Below are 24316 nucleotides of genomic sequence, written 5' to 3' on the forward strand. Positions count from 1 at the left end.
AGACGAATCCCTCTTATTGGGCCTAAGTCAGAATCCAGGACAACATATAGCTGTAAGTGAAGAACTTTTACCCCAAGCAGAGAAAGCAATCTCTCGGTAAATAAGCAAATGAGCTGATGCATTAACATCTGAGGATCACAGAAGAAGTTTGCAAAGGCATTACTTTCTTCATCAATAAAGCCACACGCTAGGGCTTACCTGATTTCTGCAGAGGCCAAGACTGATAGATTGAATTGTTTGTTTTAGCAGATCAGATTGAGAACACAGACAGGCAGTTTATTCCCAGAACCCCAGACCAACTCCTTATAGAGGATGGCAGAATACAAAAAGGAGAACATCCACACACTAAATTCACATTCTATTTATGCCAGCTGTCTTACAACATTTCACTAAGAAACATCTACCTCCCAGGAATGAAAGAGTTAGGTGCGTTTGACCAAATTAAATAATACTCTAACAGCATCCCTGTAAATGTGCACTCATCCAGTTTCAAAGGGGGCCACCTAAAAAAAACAATTCTTATTTTGCCAAATATGGCCTTCAATGGAAAAGGCTGCAAACATACCAACCTAATGTAAAGCATTCTATTAAAATTCTACCTTGATTTCTTAAATATTAACTGGGAACAATTCCAAAAGAAAAGGTTTTTATTGTTGTTTTAAGCAAAGCACTACATGAGCTGGGTTTGGAATCTTTAAACGAAATGAGACAAAAGACATGTTCCTCACCTTGGCCTCTATGCAAAGATTCAAAGAAATCATGTCGGGTGAAGTGAGCTTCCTCCTGACTGTTGGCGCTGGCCGACCCAGGAGGGCAAAATGTCCGGCCTACTTCAGACCCAGGACCCTCTCTGCCTGCCAACTGGGTGCAATTCAAAGAATATAATTTAATGTCTTTGATTTCCACCTGCAGACGGTCACTTCTGGATTCATCATCTCCTGCCACAAAATTCCGGATGAATATCTGTCCCAAGTGTCCTACCAACAACTCAGGACTCCCAGGCTTCCGAGGGACAGAGACCACCGGGGATTCGATGTTCACGTTCAAGATTAGCTTCACGGTGTCAGAATGGGACGCAGCTAAGCCAAACCCACATGCTTCGTTCTCCTCTAAGATACAGGATTCCCGCATCTTCCTTGGAGTTTCAAAGAGCGACACCATCTCACTGTACTCGGCTGTCTTGGTGGCGAGGACCGTGGTGACTTTGGTGGCTGCACTTTTCAGCATACTTCGAAAATTCTCCTCCAGTTCGTCCATGGACAACGTCAACTCCTTCAAAAATTTAGCAGAGTGGCTATAATGCAAGGAAGCCATCTTGAGGTTGAGAGAACACTCCTGTTTAGATTTCTCAACAAATGTGAAACTCAGTGCTTCACTGAGGGCTGCATCCTCCATTCTGACAAAGACAGATTCAAAGTAGCCAATGTCACTCATGATATTTTCATAGCCTATGGAATTCCCAATGCTGACGACATACTGGCTCTTAACATTATCTTGTGTCAAATCCATAAGCTGCAAACAGCCAAGAGAACCATTCATGTCAAATGTGCTACCCATTGAGACGTTAACTTTGGTGCCACCTATACTGGCTGTTGCTATTTTTCTGCCATATTTCTCTCCATTTGCCATTCCTAGTGTCCGAAGGAGCAGTAAGTTAAGTCTGTGGATTTCCACTGCAACCTCAGTGTTTTGTTCATATGTAGATCGGTAAGTTCCTTGTTCCCTAAAGCTTCTTTCAAAATCAGTCATTAAAGGTTGAGGACTCAAATCATCTTTTTCCTTGGGAAAGGATTTTTGAAGAAAACCAATCAGCTCCACAATTGTCTCTGGATTTAGGATAATATCCAAATTATTCACCTGTAAGGAAATCACCTGGAGAGTGCTGTCCAAATTCATCGATGGACACTCTGAACTCACAAACTGATATTCCAGTTTAATGAGGGACTCCTGTTCTTTGGTGAGAACTCTGTCCAGTGAGACACCGAGAGCTGACTGGTCATTCAGCGTAGCAGCATTAGTGAAGTGGGCCACATTGGATCCAGAGACAGGAGACTGGGCCCTACTATCCCGGAGGCTTCCTGTTGGGATATCAAAGCTCAAGTTCTTATGTGAAGCCATCAAAAGGTCAAAATCAGCACCGTATGTCTGCATGGTGTCCACCAGGAGCAAACCATGAACGGTTAGGGAGACTTCAGCATCATAAGGCCTCTTCACAAAGTGAGCATTGGTACCAAACACCTTGAGCACGGAAATGTACCGGCCATTGCTCTCAACACCAAGCTGCATACAGTTCACTTTAAACTCGGCCAGGAGGAGCTGGGACTCCACCAGAACCTCCCGGGTATGCTGCTCCAACGTCACAAAGCTCTGCGTTAAATTCATCACGGAGTCCTGCAAACTTCCCCGCTGTCCCTCCTGGGGAAAAATCTTCTCTTTAATGTGAGTGTCAGAAGTCTTCATTTCTGGGGTGGTCAGGAGAGCAAAGCAATTCTTTAGCGCAGATATTTTATCTTCATTGATGTGGATTTTTAAGTCTGGAAGGTTGCCAGAGAGCACAGCTCCAGGGTACTTGGGATCTGAAGTATAAATCAATCGACGTTCTAACTGTAGGTGAACATTGAACTTCTCAACCACATGGGTTGGTCCCACGTCAATATCCTGGACATGCTTCCAATTGTCCTTCACTCGCCCAACCATGATCTGGAGGTCCATAAATGACAGGGAGTACCTCTCATACATCTTTGTGCTCATTAAATGAGCTTGAAGCTGCTCTTCACTGAATTCAACTCCAGAAAATGGAGGTGTTTTCTCCCCATTACTGCTGCTTATCTCGGGAGGTGGGGTGTTAGGGGGTGTGGCAAGAGGGGTCTTATATTCATCATCACTAAACTGATTCTCTTCAGATGCTGAGCCATCCCCACCTTTCCTCTTGGAGTCATCTGCAGATAAAAACGAAAAGATTTAAAGTATATGTCTGCTCGCTCTTTCCTTTCCCCTTTAACATAATAATTAAGAAAAGTAGAGAATCAACCAACCCAAATTTAAAAAAATAAATGGATGAAAACTCTAAGCATAACATTCTGTATTTACTATTTATTTAGTGTGAAATCATCTATTAATTTGGAAATCAAAGCACAAAGAGTAAAACTATCCACACATGAGAAAAGAGGGAGAGCTGCCAACATAGAACACAGGTTAGGGTGCAAAACTCAATAACCTGCAGCCCAGCCCTCCCTCCCCACCGCAGCTGCTGGCACCAACCCTGCCTGCATGGCTCTCCACAACTGTTGGCTCACCTTTTCCCTGTATTTGTCTGTGTGTTCATTTTGTTCCTCCCACTCGAATGTCCCAAAGAACAGAGGTCTCACGTGTCTTAATCAACACAATACCCCTAGGACCTAGGTCAGGGCTGGGCAAGCAGGAACTGCCCACTACGTCACGTTCCAGCCCCAGAGTTCACACTCAAAACCCCTCTCTTCTGCAACCGAGCACTGCCGAGACAAGAGCTAAAACACACCACGGGGTGCGGATGCCTATGTCTCTATTCCGTGTTCATCTTCTATAAACTCTAGTAGGTGTTTGCTGTGGTTGTATGAGCCTCTCTTCAGATCTAATTCCCTTAGCACCAAACTTTCCCACTTCTGCTCAAACCCTCTACCCTCTTCTATTTCGGGTCTTCTCAGTGAAGTAACACAAGGTTGAGATTATTTGATAAGTCTCCTCAATCTCTTTTACCCCCTGAATCTTCTCTTTCTTCCCTCCCAACTCAAGGTAAACAAGGAATATTTTTTGGATCTAAAAATAGTAATGAAATTACCTTCCAGGAGTCTCTTTTTATATATGCCCCTAGTATCCCTAAGGAGATTAAATCTCTACTCCCGAAATTAAGAACTGAGAAATAATGTTTATTAAAATAAAAAATGTTACATAAGAAACACTAAGAAAAAACCACAATGACATACTATTTCACACTCCTAACAACGGCTATAATCCAAAAGACAGATAATAACAAGTGTAGGCAAGGATGTAGAGAAATTGGAACCCTCATACATTGCTGGTGAGATGGTAAAATGGTGCAGCCAGTTTGGAAAACAATCTGGCAGTTCCTCAAAATGTTAAACACAAAGTCACCATATGAGCCAGCAATTCCACGCTGAAGTATACCCGAGAGATTGAAAATATATGTCTACACAAAAGCCTATACGTGAATGTTCACAGAAGCATTATTCATAACACCCAAAAAGTGGAAACAACCCAAATGTCCACCAACTGATGGATTACAAAAATGCGGTATGTTCATACAAAGGAAAATTATTCAGCCACAAATAGGACGAAAGGACTGATACATGCTACCACATGCATAAACCTTGAACATATTATGCTAAGTGAAGGAAGTCAGACATAAAAGAGAACACATTGTACAATTCCATTCATATGAATGTTCAGAATAGAGATATAAAGATTAGTGAATAAATCCACAGAGATAAAAGATTAGTGGTTGGCAGGGGCTGGAAGATGGGGTAATGGAGACTGACTGCTGATGGCTTTAGGGGTTCTTCTTGGGATGATGGAATGTTCTGGAATTAGATAACAGTGAAGTTGTACAACTCTATCAGTATACCAGAAACAAGTGAAGTGTACATTTTAAAATGTATCTCAATAGAGCTACTATAACAAAGTAACAAGTAAACTCCGGAGCTAAACAATGTCATATGAACTTTTTTTTAAGCTTTACATGGTTAAGCATAGATAGCTCCATTACTGCACACTCATGCTATACCTTGGGTATTTGTCAGCAGCATTCTTCCTAGATCCACAACAACTAAGACAGGATTCCTGAACTTGAAATCATCAGGAAATATCACCTGAGGGGCAGAGATATCTAGTCGCACAGTCCACCGTTTACTCTCCTCCTGTGAAAAGAAAATAAACTCCAAGTGAATAACTTTTAACTATAACTGCTGAAACTGGACAGCTTTATCAGTTAGGGCTCAAGCCTTTCTGAAAGTCAAACCTAGGATTACGGCACAACTTAACGGTTTTTGGCGTGAAAGCCAAAAGTTTAAAACAAAAGTAGAATCAGATGCTTGAGGATTTGACACATCACCACAGGCAAATGTCTGAGGAGGGAAAAAAATTAGCAAATTACTTGTTTGGAGAGTTGTCTGCTCTTTGACTGTGATGATCCACGGTTTAAGAAAAATCTTGTTTCTAAATTTATAGGACTTCATACTTTAAAGTATTGCAGAAATTATGGAATTTAAATAAATGTAGAAATCCAAATATTCTTACTTATTCATGGACAATGGGAACCATGAACTTCCATGCCAACATATCTTAGTGAAAAACATAAGCTTTGACATTTGAAATATAAAATATACACCAATTCAAGAATTTGTTAACTGTTTTTCCCTACAACTAAAATTAACCTCAATTATATGTATGTAGTAAAAGCTAATTTATGTAAATGTTATCAAAAGGAAACTTCTTTGTCTAAGATAACAAGAGGATACTAATTGCTGTAATTTGTGCTGGAACACAAAACAAAAAGCAGGACTGATGCTCCCACTCCACACTACATCCCCTGAACCTTTCCCTTTGAGCATCCTTGCCGCCCTCTCACTCCACCTGGCTCTGCGCTGCCCCGAAGAAGCCACACCCTAACCGCCCCACCCACTGCCGCTCGCAGGAGCGCACCGCCCCACCACAGTGTTAGAAACCGAGTGGTGTGGGACTGTTAAGATGGTTCTTTGCTCTCCTTGTTTAGGGCATCCTCATGTCAGCTGGTCACTTAGCAGCACAAAGTGACCATCACACCCTGGAATCGAATCTGGGGCATCATCATTCCAGTTGTTTTCCTTCTGATAACAGTAAGTGAAAAGGGGATGTTCTTAAGTGAATCATTTACAAAGCATCAGGTCTAGAAAATGGAACAAAGATGCGTGTTGAGTGTTCCAAGATGGGTACAAGGAAGAAACATGATCTAGTCCCAGTCATTTGTTTTCATTTGTTAAACCCTGACTGCAAAAGACAGGAGATATTACTTTTTGCTAGCTGATAAAGATCTCATATTTCCAGTTTACTTAATCAGTGTAACTGATACAAGCACGCCTACCTACAGTAGGTAAAGAACTTGAGCAAAAGAAAGCCTTCCGCTTGCCCTGCTCCCAAAAAGAGTATTTCTGTATGTCCACTTACAATGAAATCACCCACTAGCAAACGATCGAGAGTCTGTCGGATTTCTGCCTTGGTCTGCATCTTCAGTTTGTTATACTGTCTTCGGGCAGCTTCAGCCACTCTCAACTCAAGTTCAGACTGATAACCAAAACCTGCAAGGTTGGAAATACACAGGAGACTCAGGATTTTCAAACGGCTGAGTGGAAGACAGTGCTGCAACATCTTTTCTCACCAAGAATTTCCACCAAAGCTAAAAAACAGTCTGCAGAACAGTTCCTTACTCCAACCTGACCCGGCACTAGAAAGGGTACCAGGAACGAGGCAAAGATGGGTGAGGGACAGCAATGGCAAGAAAGGCAGCACGTGAGGGAAGGGTGCCTAAGTTACTAGAATTTCTCGAACCATTTTCTGAAAGATTCCAAACGATCACATTTCAAAATCCTTAAAAGTGTGACATCACATTGAAAGAGAAAATGGAATTTAGAAGGAAATGCCTTCTACTTTCTGAGTGACAGAGCAATAAAGCTACTGTTTACATGAAAAGACTCAAAAACTGGACTCAAAACGAAATCAGCTTCATTGTTATAAAGATGGAGAGAGAGGACACATTTAGGAAAGTACTACTGTTTTACCAATTTCCCTGTCAACAAAAGCGTCTTCTCTGCACACCCTGCCTCAATCTTTTGTTGGGAACGAAGCGAGGCATCAATACACCAACGGTGCGGGGGCGTGTTGCTCACCCTGCGCTGGCCTGCACAGGGCCACGCCTGCATCATTGACTTGGCAGCAAGTAAAACAGACCACTGATCCTGTCATCTAGAATGAAATTCATGAACATTCCTCCTAAATTCACTGGCCCAAAATATCCTGGGTAGCCAAGGAAATCACCATCCTAATGGAAAGGGAAGTATTTTAAAATGTATGCTAAACAGAGGCAAAGAAAGAGAAAATACTCAAAGATATTGATTCCTCTTGGAAAAGCGACTTTCCAAGGACATCTGCTTTGATTCAATAACTAGGGACAACCCTCTTCACTTATTCCACAGGCCTTTTCTGCCACCACCAGGTCACCTGGATGTATAATAACCCCTGTCCAGAGCACTAGAAATGACAAAAAAGATGTCTTTAGAAAGTAACATAAGATCAAACAAACAAAAAAGTTAACCTGAGGTATGGACCTTTCCCTTGTAGAAAAAGTCTGCTACTTTTTTAATAGCCTGGGGGTTATAGATGATGTTCAAGGGCCTCGTGCTGACGTTCAGCCGCCTCTCAAAATGACTGTGTGCTGGATTTCTCTCATACAGCATCTCAAAAACTGGGTCATCTGGATCCGCAGCTAAGGAAAGAACCAGAGAAAGAAAATGGAACACAGCAAAAACAATCACCTTATTCTTAATAACCTGTAAGGAATTCTGGAAAAATGACATTTTCTAAATTATTTTCCAATTAGTTCTCATTTATGAAAATTTTATAAAATAGAGAACCTAATAAGGATCGACTCTTTAATTTTCAACAGGAATCCTCAAGACTGGGTTGTTGCATTCGTTCCAAATATGGAAACCCAGGACCCCGAGGCCCTGCGAGGCTGCCTGGTTACACACAGGTTCACAGAGGGCACAAGGCAGTCTCCAGATCAAACATGGACCCACACAGCAAACCACTGGGCACAAAACAGGACACACTCCTTCTGTCTCTGCTGACCGAGACTACTGATCTGTAATCAGCACATTTTTAAGGATGAGTTTAAGAACACAGGACAAATTACCAGCGTAATGATCACTTCTGTCTGCAGATGTTGTCTGGAGACCAAAAGACTGTGAGACTCTGCCAACTTCCTTTTGCTATTAAACACACACAAAATGCAAAAAGGTCAGGGCGAGAGGGGTCGATTCACTGTGCACACACACTCATGTTTTACCCTTTGGCATCACTCTCACTGAGCACAATCCAACCACAACTCGCTTGGCGTCAGATTACTGAGGACTTGCAGACTGACCCCTCCAGTCTGCGCCTTCTTCCCAGCCCAGTATGGACAGTGTGCTACTTCGCATTCAGCACAATGAATGAATGACTGCTAAATGAACAGTAAATGTGCACGGCTTTTCAAACCCACTCTTCCCTCCCACCCTCTCCTCCTCCCACAACCCCCCTCGCCAAAAAATTATGGACAGATTCAGTGGCTAAATATTCCAACTATTATGACTGTATCCTTCCCGACTTAATAAGATGAGAGATCTTCTAATTAATAAAGCATCTTACACATAAAAAATTACTATCTATAGAAAACTTTGGAACGCTGGAAAAATGACACAACCTTCAGTGACTAAGGGTCAGAATGCATGAAAATGACTGTCAGATAGAGACGAAATGCCAACATTGACCTTGAAATGCAGGAAATAGTGATGCTTACGGCATTTTCTTCCAAATCAGAGCAAACTATTCCCTGGTGGCTACAACGACACAGGAGGGGAGGAAGGCATTGCCACAGATCCCACCAACACTCACTCTCTAACAATTCAAAAAACCGACCAAGTCCAGTTTGTTTTTACTCAGCCTCTGTCTCAGAACAACCAAATGTCAGAACGAACCAAGTTAATATTCCTTATTGCTTTCCTCAAACAGACCTCATTTCATCAACACCCTGAACGGATGGGCCGTCCCACTGCTGTACGTACTGGGTTAGGGAAGACCAGAAGAGGAAACATAGTTCCTTCTGTGGCCACGTCTCGGAGAAACAGTCCACCCAACCGGACTAAAAGCAAGGAGGAGTTTCTTCGAGGAAGAGATTCTGCTAGAAGTTTCACATCTACAAAAAATAAATATGAGAGTTGATACTACGCCATGATAAAGTGTTTTAAAAGCATTAGATATAACAATTTACAGAAGACTATCAGATAGCATGAACTATTTTGCCCTGAAATTAGAACAAAATAATCCTATCCATATGTCGATGTAAATCTATCTACATAAACACATGAGGATTATTAGAAGTGTCCCGGCAGAATGAATTTTAAACAGAGCACTTTATAATGAATCTTACACTATCTGCTAGTTCACACTAAGTTCCTGATACCCTCGGCTCTCAAGCCTATAAAGTCAAACAAACCGGCTTGTGCCTGGTCGTCTGCGTTTAACCTACGGACGAAGCTCAGCTAAACAGCTCCTTTACGGACTGCAGCGAAAACATGTGCGAGAAGAGAAAACCAACATCTGGGTACTTATTTATACAGCTTTAATTCAAAGTCACAAAAAGAAGTCAAATACAGTCAATCCTCATTATTCGTGGATTCTGTATTTGCAAATTCACCTATTTTCTAAAATGTATTTGTAACCCCAAAAATCAATCCTTGCGGCGCTTCCGAGGACACGTGCAGAGCAGCAAAAAACCTGAGTGACCTGATGAGCATGCTCCCAGCTGAAGCTGAACGAGGCAACACTCTGCCTTCTAGTGGCAGCTCTCAGCCTGGACGTAAGTGCACTTTGCGTGGTCTATTTAGCACCAAGTTTTTTACATTTTTGTGCTTTTTGCTGGTGATTTCGCTGTTTGAAATGGCCCCCAAGCATAGTGCTGAAGCACTATCTAGCACAAGAGGGCTGTGGCGCCTTAGCGAGAAAACACTCATAGCAGGTAAGCTTCGCTCAGGCGTCAGTCACAGCGCAGCAGCCATGAGTCCAAAACTAATGATCGACAGCATGTATTGAATAGGAGTCTGTAAACACGAGCACTCATAAACAAGCTTCTGTACTGACCCACAGAGGCAGGCTGTGACCAGATGCTCGCAGGCACCTAACCCCGTATTTCCCCGAGGGGCAATGGTTCAGGATTTCATAATCCAGGGTTCACGGCAACTTTCTAGGATACAACTACCGCAAATAATGAGACTCAACCGGACACCGGCTCACAGGGAGAGAAACAGCCTCAGCGAGTTCTCTGGGGCAGTACCTGAAAACTCAAGCTGCATGAAGGCACTTTCGTCTGTCTGGGGGGTCCCTTGCTCCTGGTGTGACAGAGTCACGGTTCCCCGCTGCAACTGCAGGTTCAGTTTCGCAAAGACGTGATCCCGCTTCGTATACGTGTTCAAACAAGAGGCGTCTGCAGTGGGGTCGAAAAACTCCTCGGTGCCTAAACGTGAGGAAGACAAGACTTTACGAAAACACATAGGAAAACTGCAAAAGCACCACCAGGCACACTGGCATTGTTTAACTATTTTTCCCTTTTTTAGGGAAGAACTCCAAAGTCGAAGGTGACTGTTTTATTCACTAATGTAAAATGACCCCAGCTGCTTTACAAGGGCTCTTATCAACTTACTGTCAAGCCAGGGGGACGTGAAGATTCACAATAAAGCCCGGTTTGGAACAGCACTGCCCCGTCCAGTGAAATGCTCGGCATCTGCACTGCCCAGCACAGTGGCCACTCACCACAATGGCTTGGAGAGCTCACGGCACGTGTGGCTGATGTGGCTGGTGCAACTGAGGAGGTGAATTTTTAACTGTATTTCATTTTAATTAACTTAAATTTAAATAGCCATGTGTGGTTATGGATACTACACTGGACAGCAAGGGTCTAAAGGGTGGCTCTGCACTGGTATTCAAGTTTCGGTTTAAAACTTTTGAACTTGATCAATGTATTTCTCTGCCAGTCGCTGCCACTCAGATCTATCTGAAACTGTACTACTAACATTCATGTTTAGCAATGAAATTGCAAATGAAGTCTCTCTCCAAACCTCCTCTCTCTGCCTCTACGACCAGGAGACAGACTGTTTACAAACGTCTGCGCTTTTTATTTAACAATATTGCAGGCCATTTCACAAAGAGATGACTTTTCACAAACCAACTGCTTCCCTCCACTACAGCCAGGCCAGGTGCAGGCCAGCCCCCGCGTACCCAGGATCTCCTCCGGAGTCCACTGCTCCGGCTGCTCTGCGGGCAGGCCCTCCGCTGGCTTCCCTTCAGGCGTCTGCTGCCCATACCAGCCGCCCCAGCCGGGGAACCAGGACTGCAGGTACTGCAGCATCCCGCTGCCTCCGCCGGCCTCGGGGTCTCCAGGAGAGTCTCCGGGAGAACCAAACTGAGGCTCTCGCAGGCTCTGTGTCAACCAAAAACGAGCAAATCTGAGCGCCACAGACAGAAACAAGCAGTGAAATGCCGCTGATTATTCTCTGTCCCCCTCGGGAGCACTGAGTGCTGGGTCCCAACACACCTCCTCATAGAGGATTTCTCACCTCTGCCAGTTCTTCCTGTTTGTGAAACCGTTCATGAACCAGCTCACGCAAAATCTTCAATTCTTCAAAGCTCTGTTCCTCTTCAATTCGACACATTTCTTCCTGTTTGGGTGGAAACAAACACAAACAAACAAAACAGGTATTACAGCTCCAGAGAAACTGGCCACCTTCACAACCACCATAGTACCGTGAAAGAACCTATCTGACCCCCAACGTTTCCACCGAAGGCCAAAAGACAGTGAAGACAGACAGCCCATGATCGCCACGTTTCTGGTTTCAACAGCTTTTCCATGGAGCCGTGGCAGATTCTCCTTGGTCTCTGAACTGATCACAAGCACAGAGGGCACAAAGCACAGCATCAGATGCAAACAGGCAACGAAGCACGGGGGCTGCCATGACACGCTGAACTCTGCACAGCACTGAGCGTTCACACGCATCGCCTCAGCTGGTCACAGCCGGTGACCAGGTAGCATTCTTCCCACTTCCGCTGAGGAAACTGAGGACCAGGTTTCCACATAAGTATGCAGGCCTCCGGCTCCTTGGTTTCATACGGGACATCAGCAAGGAAGTGGTCATTTTCATTTGTTTCATGCTAGTTAGGAGAGAACAGTGGTAGCCAGCTACATGCAAAGATGCAGAAGGTAGAATGAGCTAGCCTAAACTGTTTCTTATACCCTAACATCAAGTAAAAGGAGAGGCTCTGCATTTACTTGCTCACCTCAGTTATAATTTAGATTTCTCTCTCCCTCCATGTCTTTGCCTGGGCCTTTAACCATCCAAAACAGTGTCTGGTTTACTCCATCCTGTCCACAAGGTGCCTGTCAGTAACCACGCCTGACACTGGTGAAAAAGCATTAACAGAGAGAGTGGGTCGTGCCTCTGGGTGCCGGCAGGAGAGGCAGGAATACCTAGGGATTCAGCACTGCTGTCGGGCAGCACAGTGGGGTGCTCTCATGGGCTGAATGTGCCCCCCACAAATTTCATGTTGAAGCCCTAACCCTCAGTGTGATGGCATTTGACGAGGTGGGGGGCGGCCTGTCAGCGGTGAACAGGTTTAGAGGAAGTCATGAGAGTGGAACCTTCATGATAGGATCAGTGCCCTTACAAGAAGAGGAGGACAGAAAGATCTCTCTCCACCCAGGAAAGGCCCTGTGAGCACATGGCAAGAAGGCAGCTGTCTACAAGCCAGGAAAAGGACCTTCCCTAAAAACCAAATCCGCCAGCACCTTGATCTTGGATTTTCCAGCCTCCAGAACTGTGAGAAATAAACGTCTGTTGTTTAAGCCACGTAGTCTGTGGTATTTTGTTATAACAGCCCAAGCTGACTAAGATAGGACTAAAGGGAAGCTTAGAAAGGTTTGCTAAAGAAATCATTAAGAGACAGCACCTGAGCCAAGATATGGGAGAGTCTAAATTGCTATTGCAAAGACTGATGCTCACCAAACTGAAACAAATCAAGGAGTAAAGCAATCCACAGCCCCTTCCCCGGGGAGACAGAGGCAGACAGACTAGCGGCAGATGGAGTTCCAGGCCAGGACTCCAGCAGCGCAGTTTTAAGGGTCTCTAGCCCTACAGTTAACTGAAACCCGAGCCTGCCTCCACCACTGACTCCACCTCCACCGAGCCTCCACCTCCAGAACACCCTGAGGTCGGCCAAGCACATTGGGAGCAGGGAAACGCAGGCCAACGCCACAGGATCAGCTACAGGCTTTGAGGGAAGCGAAAAATGACTAGGATCAGGCTTTGGAGAGAGCAAGGTGACTAGGGAGAGAGTCTCTCTGGGCCCTGCACAGAGAGCTGGGGGAGGCGAGAGGGCATGAAGGTGTGGAAGAACATGGCCACCTTTTCTCCCTCCCCGCGGGGCCTGGCTCTCCTCATGCAGCAGAAGGTGGAGGATACTTCCAGCCAAGGCGAGGCCGTGGCCGTGCAAGAAGTTATCACCCTAGTAAAGACCAAATCCACGCTGTGAAACTAGGATCTTTAGCCACGGACTTTATTTCTTCAGATTCCATTTTCCTCAGCCTTTAAGAGAGATTCTTATCCTCTGAATGAAGACAAGAAATGCAAGACAATGGTCCCCTCACCTTGTCGTCGGCAGACAGCAAGCCTCCTTTTAATTTGCTGAAGTACTTGTCAGTGTAAGATACAGCATCGCGGGCGCGGTGTAACAAGAAGTCCCAGGTACAACGCTTCCTCTGCTCTCGGATCTCATTCAGGTTCGCGTTCAAAGCAAAATACCACCACTCTCGGCAGCTGGGATATTTCACAACAAAGTAATTAGTTCTTACAATAAAAGCAACTAAAATGCCACTGACCCAGGACAATCCACATGACACCACTCCTCTTCTGAGCCATCTTTTCTCTTGTCAGCCAGCAGTTTATGCCTCAAACTCATTTTACTATTGGGCTAAATTCAACATATGGGGAAAGTAAATTTACTGGCAAAGAACGTCAGATAAAAGATCCTCCACTTACACATCAATAATAACACGTTACTCAACGGGTTTGAATCACCCATAGTATCAGTGCCTTCCACTGACAGATAATCAAGTGCTGACTGTAGCGTAAACACTATCACAAGATAATCACCAAGGATTTGATGCTAAAGATTTTAAATGGAACACTTCAGAAAAGATATGGACATATACAGGATCTAAAAAAAGTTTTAATATATTAAACTGGTCAAGCTTATCATTGTAACATGAATAGATTTATTTTTGCTCTAGAAGTTATAAAGTGTACTATACAAATGCTGACCAAACAACTTGGGAGAAAAGACACAGAAGAGGAGGATCGAGACTACTGTGAAGTATTCACTGTGCAATCAGGTCCCACCAGGGCAGCACCAGGCTGCTTGCTAAATGAGATGGACAGAACCTTCTCAATTCCACCACGCTCAAGCTAAGAGTAAACCCACGCCACCAAACAAATACACAGTAAGAACACCAACGATGATAAACAACAGAAATGGCATTTTAAAGACCAGAAAAATTGATTGTACTTTCATCTCCAACCATGTGTGAGGACAGTGAGGCATATTTCTGATCTATATACAAAAAAAGAAGATGCTATGAAATGCATTTCACATACAAACAATTGATTTACAAGCCCTTACTTCTCAAATATGGCCACTTTGGGTTTCCATTTTCGGAACTTGACCTGCCTCTCCTTTCGTTCCAGCTCCTTGAGGAATTCCATGATTTGCCGGTATTGCAGCTTTTTATTAGAGGTTGATAGGTACTAGGTTAGAACTGATGTGTTTCTTTTACTCAGTTAAGACTATATCTAACGAAAACAATTCATATTAGTCAATCCACAAAAGTGAAACCCAGTGCAAACTGAAAGACCAAATTTCAGCATCGAGCGGCATTTCTGTCTGAACACTGACAGTTAAGTATTTATATTTTCTCTCTCTCGTACTCTTTGCTCAGCACTTAAAAACGTCAAATCAAAACTAACCTGAAATCAACCCAATCCGACAGCACAAGAGACAGTGGGCTCTGCACCCGCCACAGCTTTGGTCTCACGTGCTCTTTCTTTCCCACTAGGCTACTGACTGTGAAGTATTGAGACCCTTCCATCGTCATGCTCCCCTCACCCCAGGTCCCAGTCCAACAGTGAGAGTATAAAGCCTCGGGCAGAAAGAGGGTACCTGAGAGAGTTTCAAGGGAATGGTCTCCAGCTGAATATCACACTCCATGCGGGGAGTGTGCCGAGACCTCAGGGGCTCCTTGGAGCAGTTTCTCTTCAAAAGAGCAGATGCGCACACAGGCTCCAAGATGTAGTGATGATCACGACTCTCCATGCTCTTGTCCATGGCCTCCTGAGTGTCACAAGAAGGTCTGTCATTATAGCAAATGTTTTTAGGATCAAGTTACATGTTGGCATGTTATCTAATCTATGGTATATTACACCAAAATCCAAAAACAGGATAAAACCAAAGATAATCTTGGGTGGTGGAGAAAAATGAATTATTTTTCTCCATCTCATTTAAACCACCTACAATTTCTCTACAAAAAGATTAAACTGAGATTTTTTTTTTATCCTTTACAAACAGTAATACTTTCTATCTAATAATTTATAAGGACTTTCTAAGTATTTCTTAAAGGAATGCCACTGAAGATGAAGTTTCAATGTCATTGTAATAAGAAAGCTCTTCTTTAAGACTCCGATCTGGTGCTTTGTTCATTTACAATCTGGATGCCTAGCACATAGTGGCTAAGAGAATGGAGAACTATGATATGTGGGATGCATACAGTGAAATACTATGCAGTAGTCAGAAGCAATGAACTGGGGACGTCCCCTGGCCGAGTGGTTAAGTTCGCAGGCTCTGCTTTAGCCGCCCAGGGTTTTGCCAGTTCAGATCCTGGACATGGACAAGGCACCACTCATCAGGCCATGCTGAGGTGGCATCCTACATGCCACAGCTAGAAGGACCCACAACTCGAATATACAACTATGTACCGGGGGGCTTTGGGGAGAAGAATAAAAAGCAAATAAATAAATAAAAATAAAAGACATTTAAAAAAAGAAGCAATGAACTAGAAGAAGAAACAGCAACACTGATCAGTCTTAAAAACATAGCTTTAAGAGCAAAAAAAACACAAAGAAATCTATAATACAATATAAATGTAAAGCATGCACTAAACACTATATATTGTTCGAGTTACATACATAACAAGTAGCTCAAGCAAACCCACTTGAGAGCAGATGCTATGGAGGAGGAGCGGATGCTTTGGAGGAGGAGCGGATGCTATGGAGGAGGAGCGGATGCTTTGGAGGAGGAGCGGATGCTATGGAGGAGGAGAGGATGCTATGAAGGAGGAGCGGATGCTTTGGAGGAGGAGTAGATGCTTTGGAGGAGGAGCGGATGCTTTGGAGGAGGAGCGGATGCTTTGGAGGAGGAGTAGATGCTTTGGAGGAGGAGCGGATGCTATGAAGGAGGAGCGGATGCTTTGGAGGAGGAGTAGATGCTTTGGAGGAGGAGTGGATGCTATGGAGGAGGAGCGGATGCTACGGAGGTGGAGCAGATGCTTTGGAGGAGGAGCGGATGCTATGGAGGAGGAGCAGATGCTTTGGAGGAGGAGCGGATGCTATGGAGGAGGAGCGGATGCTATGGAGGTGGAGCAGATGCTTTGGAGGAGGAGCGGATGCTATGGAGGAGGAGCGGATGCTATGGAGGTGGAGCAGATGCTTTGGAGGAGGAGCGGATGCTATGGAGGAGGAGCAGATGCTTTGGAGGAGGAGCGGATGCTATGGAGGAGGAGCGGATGCTATGGAGGAGGAGCAGATGCTTTGGAGGAGGAGCGGATGCTATGGAGGAGGAGCGGATGCTATGGAGGAGGAGCGGATGCTTTGGAGGAGGAGCGGATGCTATGGAGGAGGAGCGGATGCTATGGAGGTGGAGCAGATGCTTTGGAGGAGGAGCGGATGCTATGGAGGAGGAGCAGATGCTATGGAGGAGGAGCGGATGCTATGGAGGAGGAGCGGATGCTTTGGAGGAGGAGCGGATGCTATGGAGAGGCAGGGGATCAGAGAGGCCGGGCACAGACACCCCATGGCAGTGACCCTACACCACTTCACTCCACTGTTGTTACGGTGAAGCCCACTGCCAGAATCATACCTGTAACTCCACCTGAGGCAAATTCCCCAGTAAAGTGCAATCGACGTCCCAATAGATGCTAAATTCTGCCACATCTAATTGCTTTTTCCGCATTAATTTCTGTACCTGAGGTAAGACAGACAGGGAAGAAAACAAGATGACTCCTCTATTCACAAATTCATTCATCCATTCATTCAACAAACCATTTGTGAAGAATCATACACGAGGCACTTTGCAAGGTGGCAGGGACACAAAACTGAATTAAAACATGGTTTTGCTCTTACAGAGTTCAAAATTTAGCTAAGGGGGAATACAAGCATGCAACAACTTCAATTAAGCAGAGGGAGCCAAGGAGGAATATATAAGGTGCTGTGAGCAAACAAGAGAGAAAATGTCACTGTGTGGATAAGTATTGAAAGATACATAAGTTTCAGGCAAAGGGTAGGGTAAGAAGGAAGGATGGGGATGCATTTCAAAGAGTAGGGTCCACGATACAGAAGGCCTGATATCTTCAGAGGACGGTGAACACGTCTGTGTAACTGGAACACTGGACTCGTGGAGTGCAGGCAGTACAGCTACATGTGTTTGAACGCATATTTGGAGTAGGGAGTGAAATGCTAAAAAAAAGTAGCCTGGAATGTTATTAGCTGTACTGGGCTGAATTTCATGTCCTCCTGGAACCTGTGAATAGGACCTTTTTTAGAAACAGGGTCTTTGTAGATGTAATCAAATTAAAATGAGGTCATACTGGATTAGGGCGGACCCTAATCTAATAACCAGTGTACTTTTAAGAAGAGAAAACAGACATACGTGGGAGAAGGTCATGGGAAGATGGAGGCAGAGATTGGAGAGATGCATCTACAAGCCAAGGAACACCAAGGGACACACCAGAAGCCAGGAAGGAGCACGAGACAGTTTCTCCCTGAGAGCCTCCAGATAGAACCAACCTGCCAACACCTGGATTCTGGGCTCCTGGCCTCCAGAACTGAAGAGAGTAAGTTTCCATTATTTTCAGCCACCTGGTTTGTGGTAAGTCGTTAGGGTAAGCCCAGGAGACTAACGCCCTACAAAAGGAAGCTTATGCCACACTAAGGAGTTGGGACTTCATACTTGCAGGGACCTGGAGCCACCAAGGGTTGTGATGTAGGCACGTGCCAGGAAAAGGTATGTGTTTTAGAAACAGAACTCCGGCAACAGTGCAGAGCAGAGGCTTCCCCTCAGGTGTGCCAGAGAAATGAGTCACGAGTGTGTCAACATAATGAGCAAGTTTATAGGATCAAGTTACACTTCATAAATATCCGATTACTCTGAGCTAACCATCTCCAGCCCCAAGGAACCACATGCATTTGCCCCAGTGTCCTGTACAAAGACTACATTTTCTCTGTGTGCCGTGACATAAGGAAGGCCACGAGGCATTGGTATAGAGTGAATCCACAGCCTGGATGGGAGCAAGGAGGTCACGGAACAGGATCTTTCATTATTCTGGGCAAAAGGTGACAGGATCCTAAACTCACACAGTCACAGTGAAAGGAGAGGAAGAGCCACACTGACGACATTCTGCAGGAAAAACTGGCAGAACATTGTGACCAAATGAATACAGAAGTTGATGAATAAGAAGCGAAAGGATGAGCACAAGGCCTCTAGAAGTTAGTGTATTGGTAAGAACAGATGCTCTGAAGCAGGGATGGCAAACTTTTTCTGTAAAGGGCAAGACAGCCAATATTTAGGCTTTGTGGGCCACAGAGTCTCTGTTGTAACTACTCAACTTTGCCATTGTTGCACAAAAGCAGCCCTAAACATGACTTGAATGGGCATGGCAGTGATCCAATAACTCTTTACCTATAAAAATAGATGGGGCCAGATTTGGCCCCCAGACATAGTTTCCCAAGCCCTGATCTAGAGCTGGTCCACCTGGGTTCAAGACCTGGCTCCCTCACTCACCCTATCTTACTGCTCCTTAGCAACCTCAGGTGTAGGAGGAGGCTAATGGTGGTGGAAAAGTGATGAGAATTCCACGAGGTGAATCATGTGAAGCACTAACAACAGTGCCTGGCACATAAAAGGGCTCAAAAGATGTTAGTTTCGTTTGTTTGTTTTAACATTCAGTAACATGTTACAGAACAAAGGAAAAAAGTTGGTTTCATGGGAGCAAAACGGACAGATGGAATTTAACAGGGTCATTTTGGTTATGACAAGCCTAAAATACCACAGAGGGGTCCCTTAGGTAGTTAAAGACCATGAATATGGAGGTCAGACAGGAGCTCAAGATCCGGAAGCCAGCAGCAAACATCCCCCAGTGGCAGCTGGAACTATGGGACAGAACGAGTTTACCCAGGGAGTACACGCAGGCTGAGAAGAAACTCAGAGATGAAATCCTTTCTGCACCTCACTTTCTTCGTGTATAAAATGAAAGGGACTGCGCCAACATTTAAGGGATGAGTGAAACAACGAGAAGTCAGAGAAAATGAACTGTTTCCCTATTTCAGTAAATTAGATTTGCTGCATACAGACAAGAGACATACATAGGCGGCAAAGAACATGGTGGAAAAGAATGCAATCTCATGTACATAACAAAAATTACAAAAGGCAGAGCCCCAAATTCCCTAGAACGAGTGCTTTCCTCCTGGTGCAGTACATTTCATACTCACAGGCTCGCTGACAGCATTCTGCATGGACACATTCTTGATGCAGACGCCAAACGCAAAAGGATGGGAAGGATTGGTGACACCATCTTCAAAGCGCAAATGGACATCTTGAATTTTTAACTGCAAAGGCAAGAAGAAAGGAGGACACATTTGGACAACTGCCGCAGGTGGAACTTTCTGCCGCAGGTAGAACTTTACAGGTCGGGGTCAAAGTGCCCTGGAGCCATTTAAGTCAACCACAGCCAGCGCTTTATACAGACGTTTACATTACACACCTGTCCAACACACTTCAAGTTCCTGAGAGAGTCGCAGTCACAAGCTGGATGTGAATGACAGTTGAGATTAGTGCTGTCTCAAGGAGACAGTCACAACACTTTCATTAAATCATTTCAGAAGACACCTTAAAGAAAGACTAAAAGAAAGTAACACCATTGTATCTAGTAACTGTCCCTCCCTCCCTCATGATATCTTACTCTTGCCTCTGTGTCCCCACACCTGGACACAGGCACACCAGCCCGGCATATATACTTTGTACTTCTTTCTTTCTGTCTGTCTTTCCCCTTGCCCCTAAAGGCAGCCCATAGAAAAGGCACTCTGCTTCAATAAACTAAAAAATACTAACAGAAAGGGAAAAGACAACCCAGAGAATGGGAGAAAATATTTGCAAATCATGTATATGATAAGAGACTAGGATGCAGAGTATATAAAGAAGGCTCACAACTCAACAGTAAAAAAATTAATCAATTTTTAAAATGGAAAAGGGATTTGGATAGACATTTCTCCAAAAAAGATATACAAATGGCCAAGATGCATATCAGAAGATGCTCAATAACATTAATCATTAAGGAAATGCAAATCCAAACAACAATGAGATATCACCTTACACCCACTAGGACAGCTACTATCAAGAGACAGACAGCAAAAAGTGTTGATGAGGATGTGGAGAAACTGAAACGTTCACGCATTACTGGTGAAACTGTAAAACAGTGCAGGCTCTCTGGAAAACACTTTGACAGTTCCTCAAAAAATTAAACACAGACTTATCATATGACTCAACAATTCCTCTGAGGTATATATTCAAGAGAACTGAAAACATACATTGACACAAAAACATACACACAAATGTTTATAACAGCATTACTCATAAAAAAGTGGAAACAACCCAAATGCCCATCAACTGATGAACGGGTAAACAACATGTGGCCTTTCCTGAGAACTGCAAAAACTCAGTCCAAATACCGCATTCAAACCCTGCAGTAATGGGGCCGGCCCCATGAACGAGTGGTTAAGTTCGCGCGCTCCGCTGCGGTGGCCTAGGGTTTCGCTGGTTCGGATCCTGGGTGCGGATATGGCACTGCTCATCAGGCCATGCTGAGGTGGCGTCCCACATGCCACAACTAGAAGGACCCGCAACTAAAAATATACAGCTATGTACTGGGGGGATTTAGGGAGAAAAAGCAGAAAGAAAAAAAAACCAACAAAAAGCCCTGCACTAAGAGACCAGACCAGATTTTAACAAAGCTCCTAGCAGCCTAAGGCTGTGTCCTGGGACATTCCGGCCCCTGTCTGAGCGCTGGTCTGGGAAAGCTCAGGGCTTTTGTTCTAGCCAACACCTGACAATAGGCCCTGGCCTCCCTTTCTCAGAGCACTTACCACAAAGGGCTCCAATCGCAAATCTTTCTCCATCCCTGTAAGATGTTTATGTACCTCCTACAACTCAAGGACCTGAAAGCCATTCCTTTGAAATGTAATCATCAGGAAGGACAGCCTCTGTCTCCAGTCTCTGGGGGAGAACAGAAGCCTCATCACATTTACACTGAGCATCCCTTCGTAATTTTCACCTGGGCCCTACACACACACACCCCCCACCCCTTCATTCTCCCTTTAAAAGGCCCGGTCACCTCTGTGGAAATTGGAATGGAGCTCTGCTCTTTCCCCTACTGTCGGCAGTTACTGAATAAAATCTGTTTTCACCACTCTAACTAAGGTCTGGCTTTGTTTATCTTCAACATTCCATGCGATAGAATATATTATTCAGTCACAAAAAGGAATAAAGTACTGATACCTGCCACAACATGGATGAACCTTGAAAGCATTACGCTAAATGAAAGAAGCCAGACACAAAAGGCCACAAAGTGTCCGATCCCATTGATATGAAATGCCCAGAAGAGGCAAATCAATAGAGAAAGTAGATTAGTGGTCACAGGGGGCTGAGGGAGAGGAGAATTGGGAATAACTACTAATTGGGCATTAAGTTTCTTTTTGAAATGATGAAAATGTCCTGGAATTAGATAGTGGCGATCAACGCACAACTTTGTAAATATACTAAAAAACACTATACACTTTAAAAGTGTGAACTTTACGGTATGTGAACTAAATCTCAATAAAGCTATTATTAAAAACAAAATTAAAATAATAATCAATGTTTAAAAATCAATAGCAGCTAAAAAAATAAATGCCTGAAATAGAATTCAAAGCAGCCACCTCAAATGTACTGATCTTTTTGTGGACGTTATCAAAGTTACGAAACCAACAACCGCACACTGTATTTTTTGGGAAGTGGTACACCCAGAAAATGTTTGGCCTGTGTCCCCTTGGCATTGCAAGAAAACCCTGGAGGTACTAAGTAGGGGCTAACTCTCATGACATTCATGAAAATTAGTGTGGACACTGATCTAGTTTTTGAGGACAAAACAAAATGTAATTAAAGCAGAAAATGTGGCCAAACAGCCCCAGCCTTCGAACTCATCAAAGTGCCACCAGACACATCAGTGAGTTAAATCTCTCAGTGGGCTGTTCACAGTTCACTACGCCATCAACTGGAAACCACATATCCAACCTCTCTCATTTTACAGATGAAGAAGCTGAGACCAGAGAGGTTAAGTGATTTGCCCAAAACAACACAGTCATGAAGTCTTAGGCAACCTGGCTTCCTAAGGGGTGAATCCTTTAGCAAGTGGGATTCCAACATTCAAAAAGAAAGTGCAGTGAAATGTAAGTGAAACAGAAACTCCTACTCAACTAGCTGAAGCAAGAAAATCCTGTGTCTGCCCAGAGCCGACTTGCCTTTCAGGTTTTCCCCTTGGCAGTGCCTAGAAGACGGCACAGCTGAGCAGTCGGCCCGCTCTCTGTACGCCCTGTGTCAGCAACAGACCAAGAAGTGAAATACATTCAAGCCTGAGAAATCCCTTCCATGTTGTAAAAGTAACAGCACTTACTTCAATGTTCTCCACAATTCTCGTAACTACCGAGGCAGTCACTGAATACCAGTAGGATTCCCCTTTCTGCTGCCGTTCACTCTACAAAGGAAAGAGCCAGTGTGAGCAGAAGCTGGTGCTGTGCTCACTTCAGAAGTCTCCCCACCACCGCTCTTACGGCCACAAGGATTTCTGCCTTGCCTTCCACTTGTCCTCCAGGGCTTGCAGCAGAGCTTTCTTGCGCTCCCTTTCCAACAGCTTCTCCTTTTCATCGTTGAAATCCTGTATTTTTTCAGGGGCTCCAATTAAGTGAAGACTGGAGATGGAGATCACCCAAGGGTCCACATGGGGGCGATAAAAGGGAATCTGAAGGGTTACTTTCCCAATGAAGCCTGGGAAAAGGAAAGTCTTCTTAAATGCCTGTACACATTTTTTAATTCTATTTTCCTGTATTCTTCTAGTTTTCTTTAAGGAGCATTACTATTTTTACCATTTATTTTTTAAGAAAGCAAGCAGCAAGTTTTCATACATGTGAAACAAATGTTAGTAGGCTGAAATCTCTAAGAATGAATTAGAAGCTGGAAAAAGTTCAGTGTGACTTTACGATATCAAATGCAACATCTCTTCTCTGAAAACTGCCTCCTCCCCAACCAGACTACATCTTAAACTTCCTCAGCGTATCTTTCTTCCCAAGACACCTGCACAAGCCCATAGGGACAAAACTCACTTCCTGTTCGTTATTAATTGGCTGGTTGATAAGTACTTATTGGAGTTATCAGACTTACAACACGTCCAATCTTGAACATAGTGCACAACTGAACTGGAACAGAGGTCATGTTGCAGTGGCACTCTCCCGAGAAAGAACTCTGATTCTTCATGAGAACCCGGGCTGAGGGGAAAGCTAAACGGCCCGGTAGAATTATGGTATTTATTTCCCAAATTCCACCATTTCTAGCCAAGCCTCATAGACCACAAGCCTTCTTTAAATTCAATTAATAAGGCAAGTCACCACTAAGGAAGAATGCATAAGAACATCTGAACTATCCTAACTCTCAAAGATCCACACGGCCCAACTAATATTCTACCTCTAAGAGCAACACATGTGCTCAAAGCATAACCATTACCCTCTAAGGTCTAGACTCAAGTGGAACCGATCTGCTAAATTTAAGATAACAGAATTATCACCAACACCCAGTGATGGACTGTGTAATCCAGTAATAAATTAAGAAATTTTACAACACATAATGAAAAAATATTTTAATTTAGATTTTATCTAAAAAAACAAGTGTTTTTTATATTTAGTAACATTTATAACTGAAATAGCAGAATTTTAACAATAATTCATGCACAGATACAATTCTAATATAAATTAATTGGGGGAAGATGCATAATATTTGATAGTTATACAAAAGCAAAATATAACTTCTGTTAACATTTCATTTAATTTTTGCAGAACAAGCATTAAAAGGGTCA

General features: G+C 43.9%; 1 protein-coding gene across 14 annotated transcripts in view; it reads right to left on the reverse strand.

Annotated features, from left to right (window-relative positions):
- The window catches only part of VPS13D (vacuolar protein sorting 13 homolog D), a 244880-nt gene that overhangs the window by 210674 nt on the left and 9890 nt on the right, over positions 1 to 24316 (reverse strand). For 13 of the 14 annotated variants that reach the window (XR_011535561.1, XR_011535551.1, XR_011535547.1 and 10 more), the window contains exons 4-19: positions 23045 to 23235; positions 22865 to 22945; positions 19650 to 19766; positions 17023 to 17127; positions 15052 to 15222; positions 14515 to 14615; positions 13484 to 13652; positions 11400 to 11501; positions 11062 to 11263; positions 10121 to 10300; positions 8853 to 8983; positions 7943 to 8018; positions 7343 to 7513; positions 6199 to 6329; positions 4781 to 4913; positions 729 to 2939 (exon numbers count right to left, since the gene is read on the reverse strand). Coding sequence is in view for 10 of the 14 variants with exons in the window: in XM_070603023.1 (XP_070459124.1) it covers positions 729 to 2939; positions 4781 to 4913; positions 6199 to 6329; positions 7343 to 7513; positions 7943 to 8018; positions 8853 to 8983; positions 10121 to 10300; positions 11062 to 11263; positions 11400 to 11501; positions 13484 to 13652; positions 14515 to 14615; positions 15052 to 15222; positions 17023 to 17127; positions 19650 to 19766; positions 22865 to 22945; positions 23045 to 23235 (4272 nt within the window). In the remaining 4 variants the exon portion in view is untranslated. Of the gene's footprint in view, positions 1 to 728; positions 2940 to 4780; positions 4914 to 6198; positions 6330 to 7342; positions 7514 to 7942; positions 8019 to 8852; positions 8984 to 10120; positions 10301 to 11061; positions 11264 to 11399; positions 11502 to 13483; positions 13653 to 14514; positions 14616 to 15051; positions 15223 to 17022; positions 17128 to 19649; positions 19767 to 22864; positions 22946 to 23044; positions 23236 to 24316 lie in introns of those variants that run through there. The other variant, XM_070603064.1, reaches the window with a different exon arrangement.

Source organism: Equus przewalskii, chromosome 2 (assembly GCF_037783145.1).
Source record: "Equus przewalskii isolate Varuska chromosome 2, EquPr2, whole genome shotgun sequence".
NCBI classification, from domain to species: domain Eukaryota; kingdom Metazoa; phylum Chordata; class Mammalia; order Perissodactyla; family Equidae; genus Equus; species Equus przewalskii.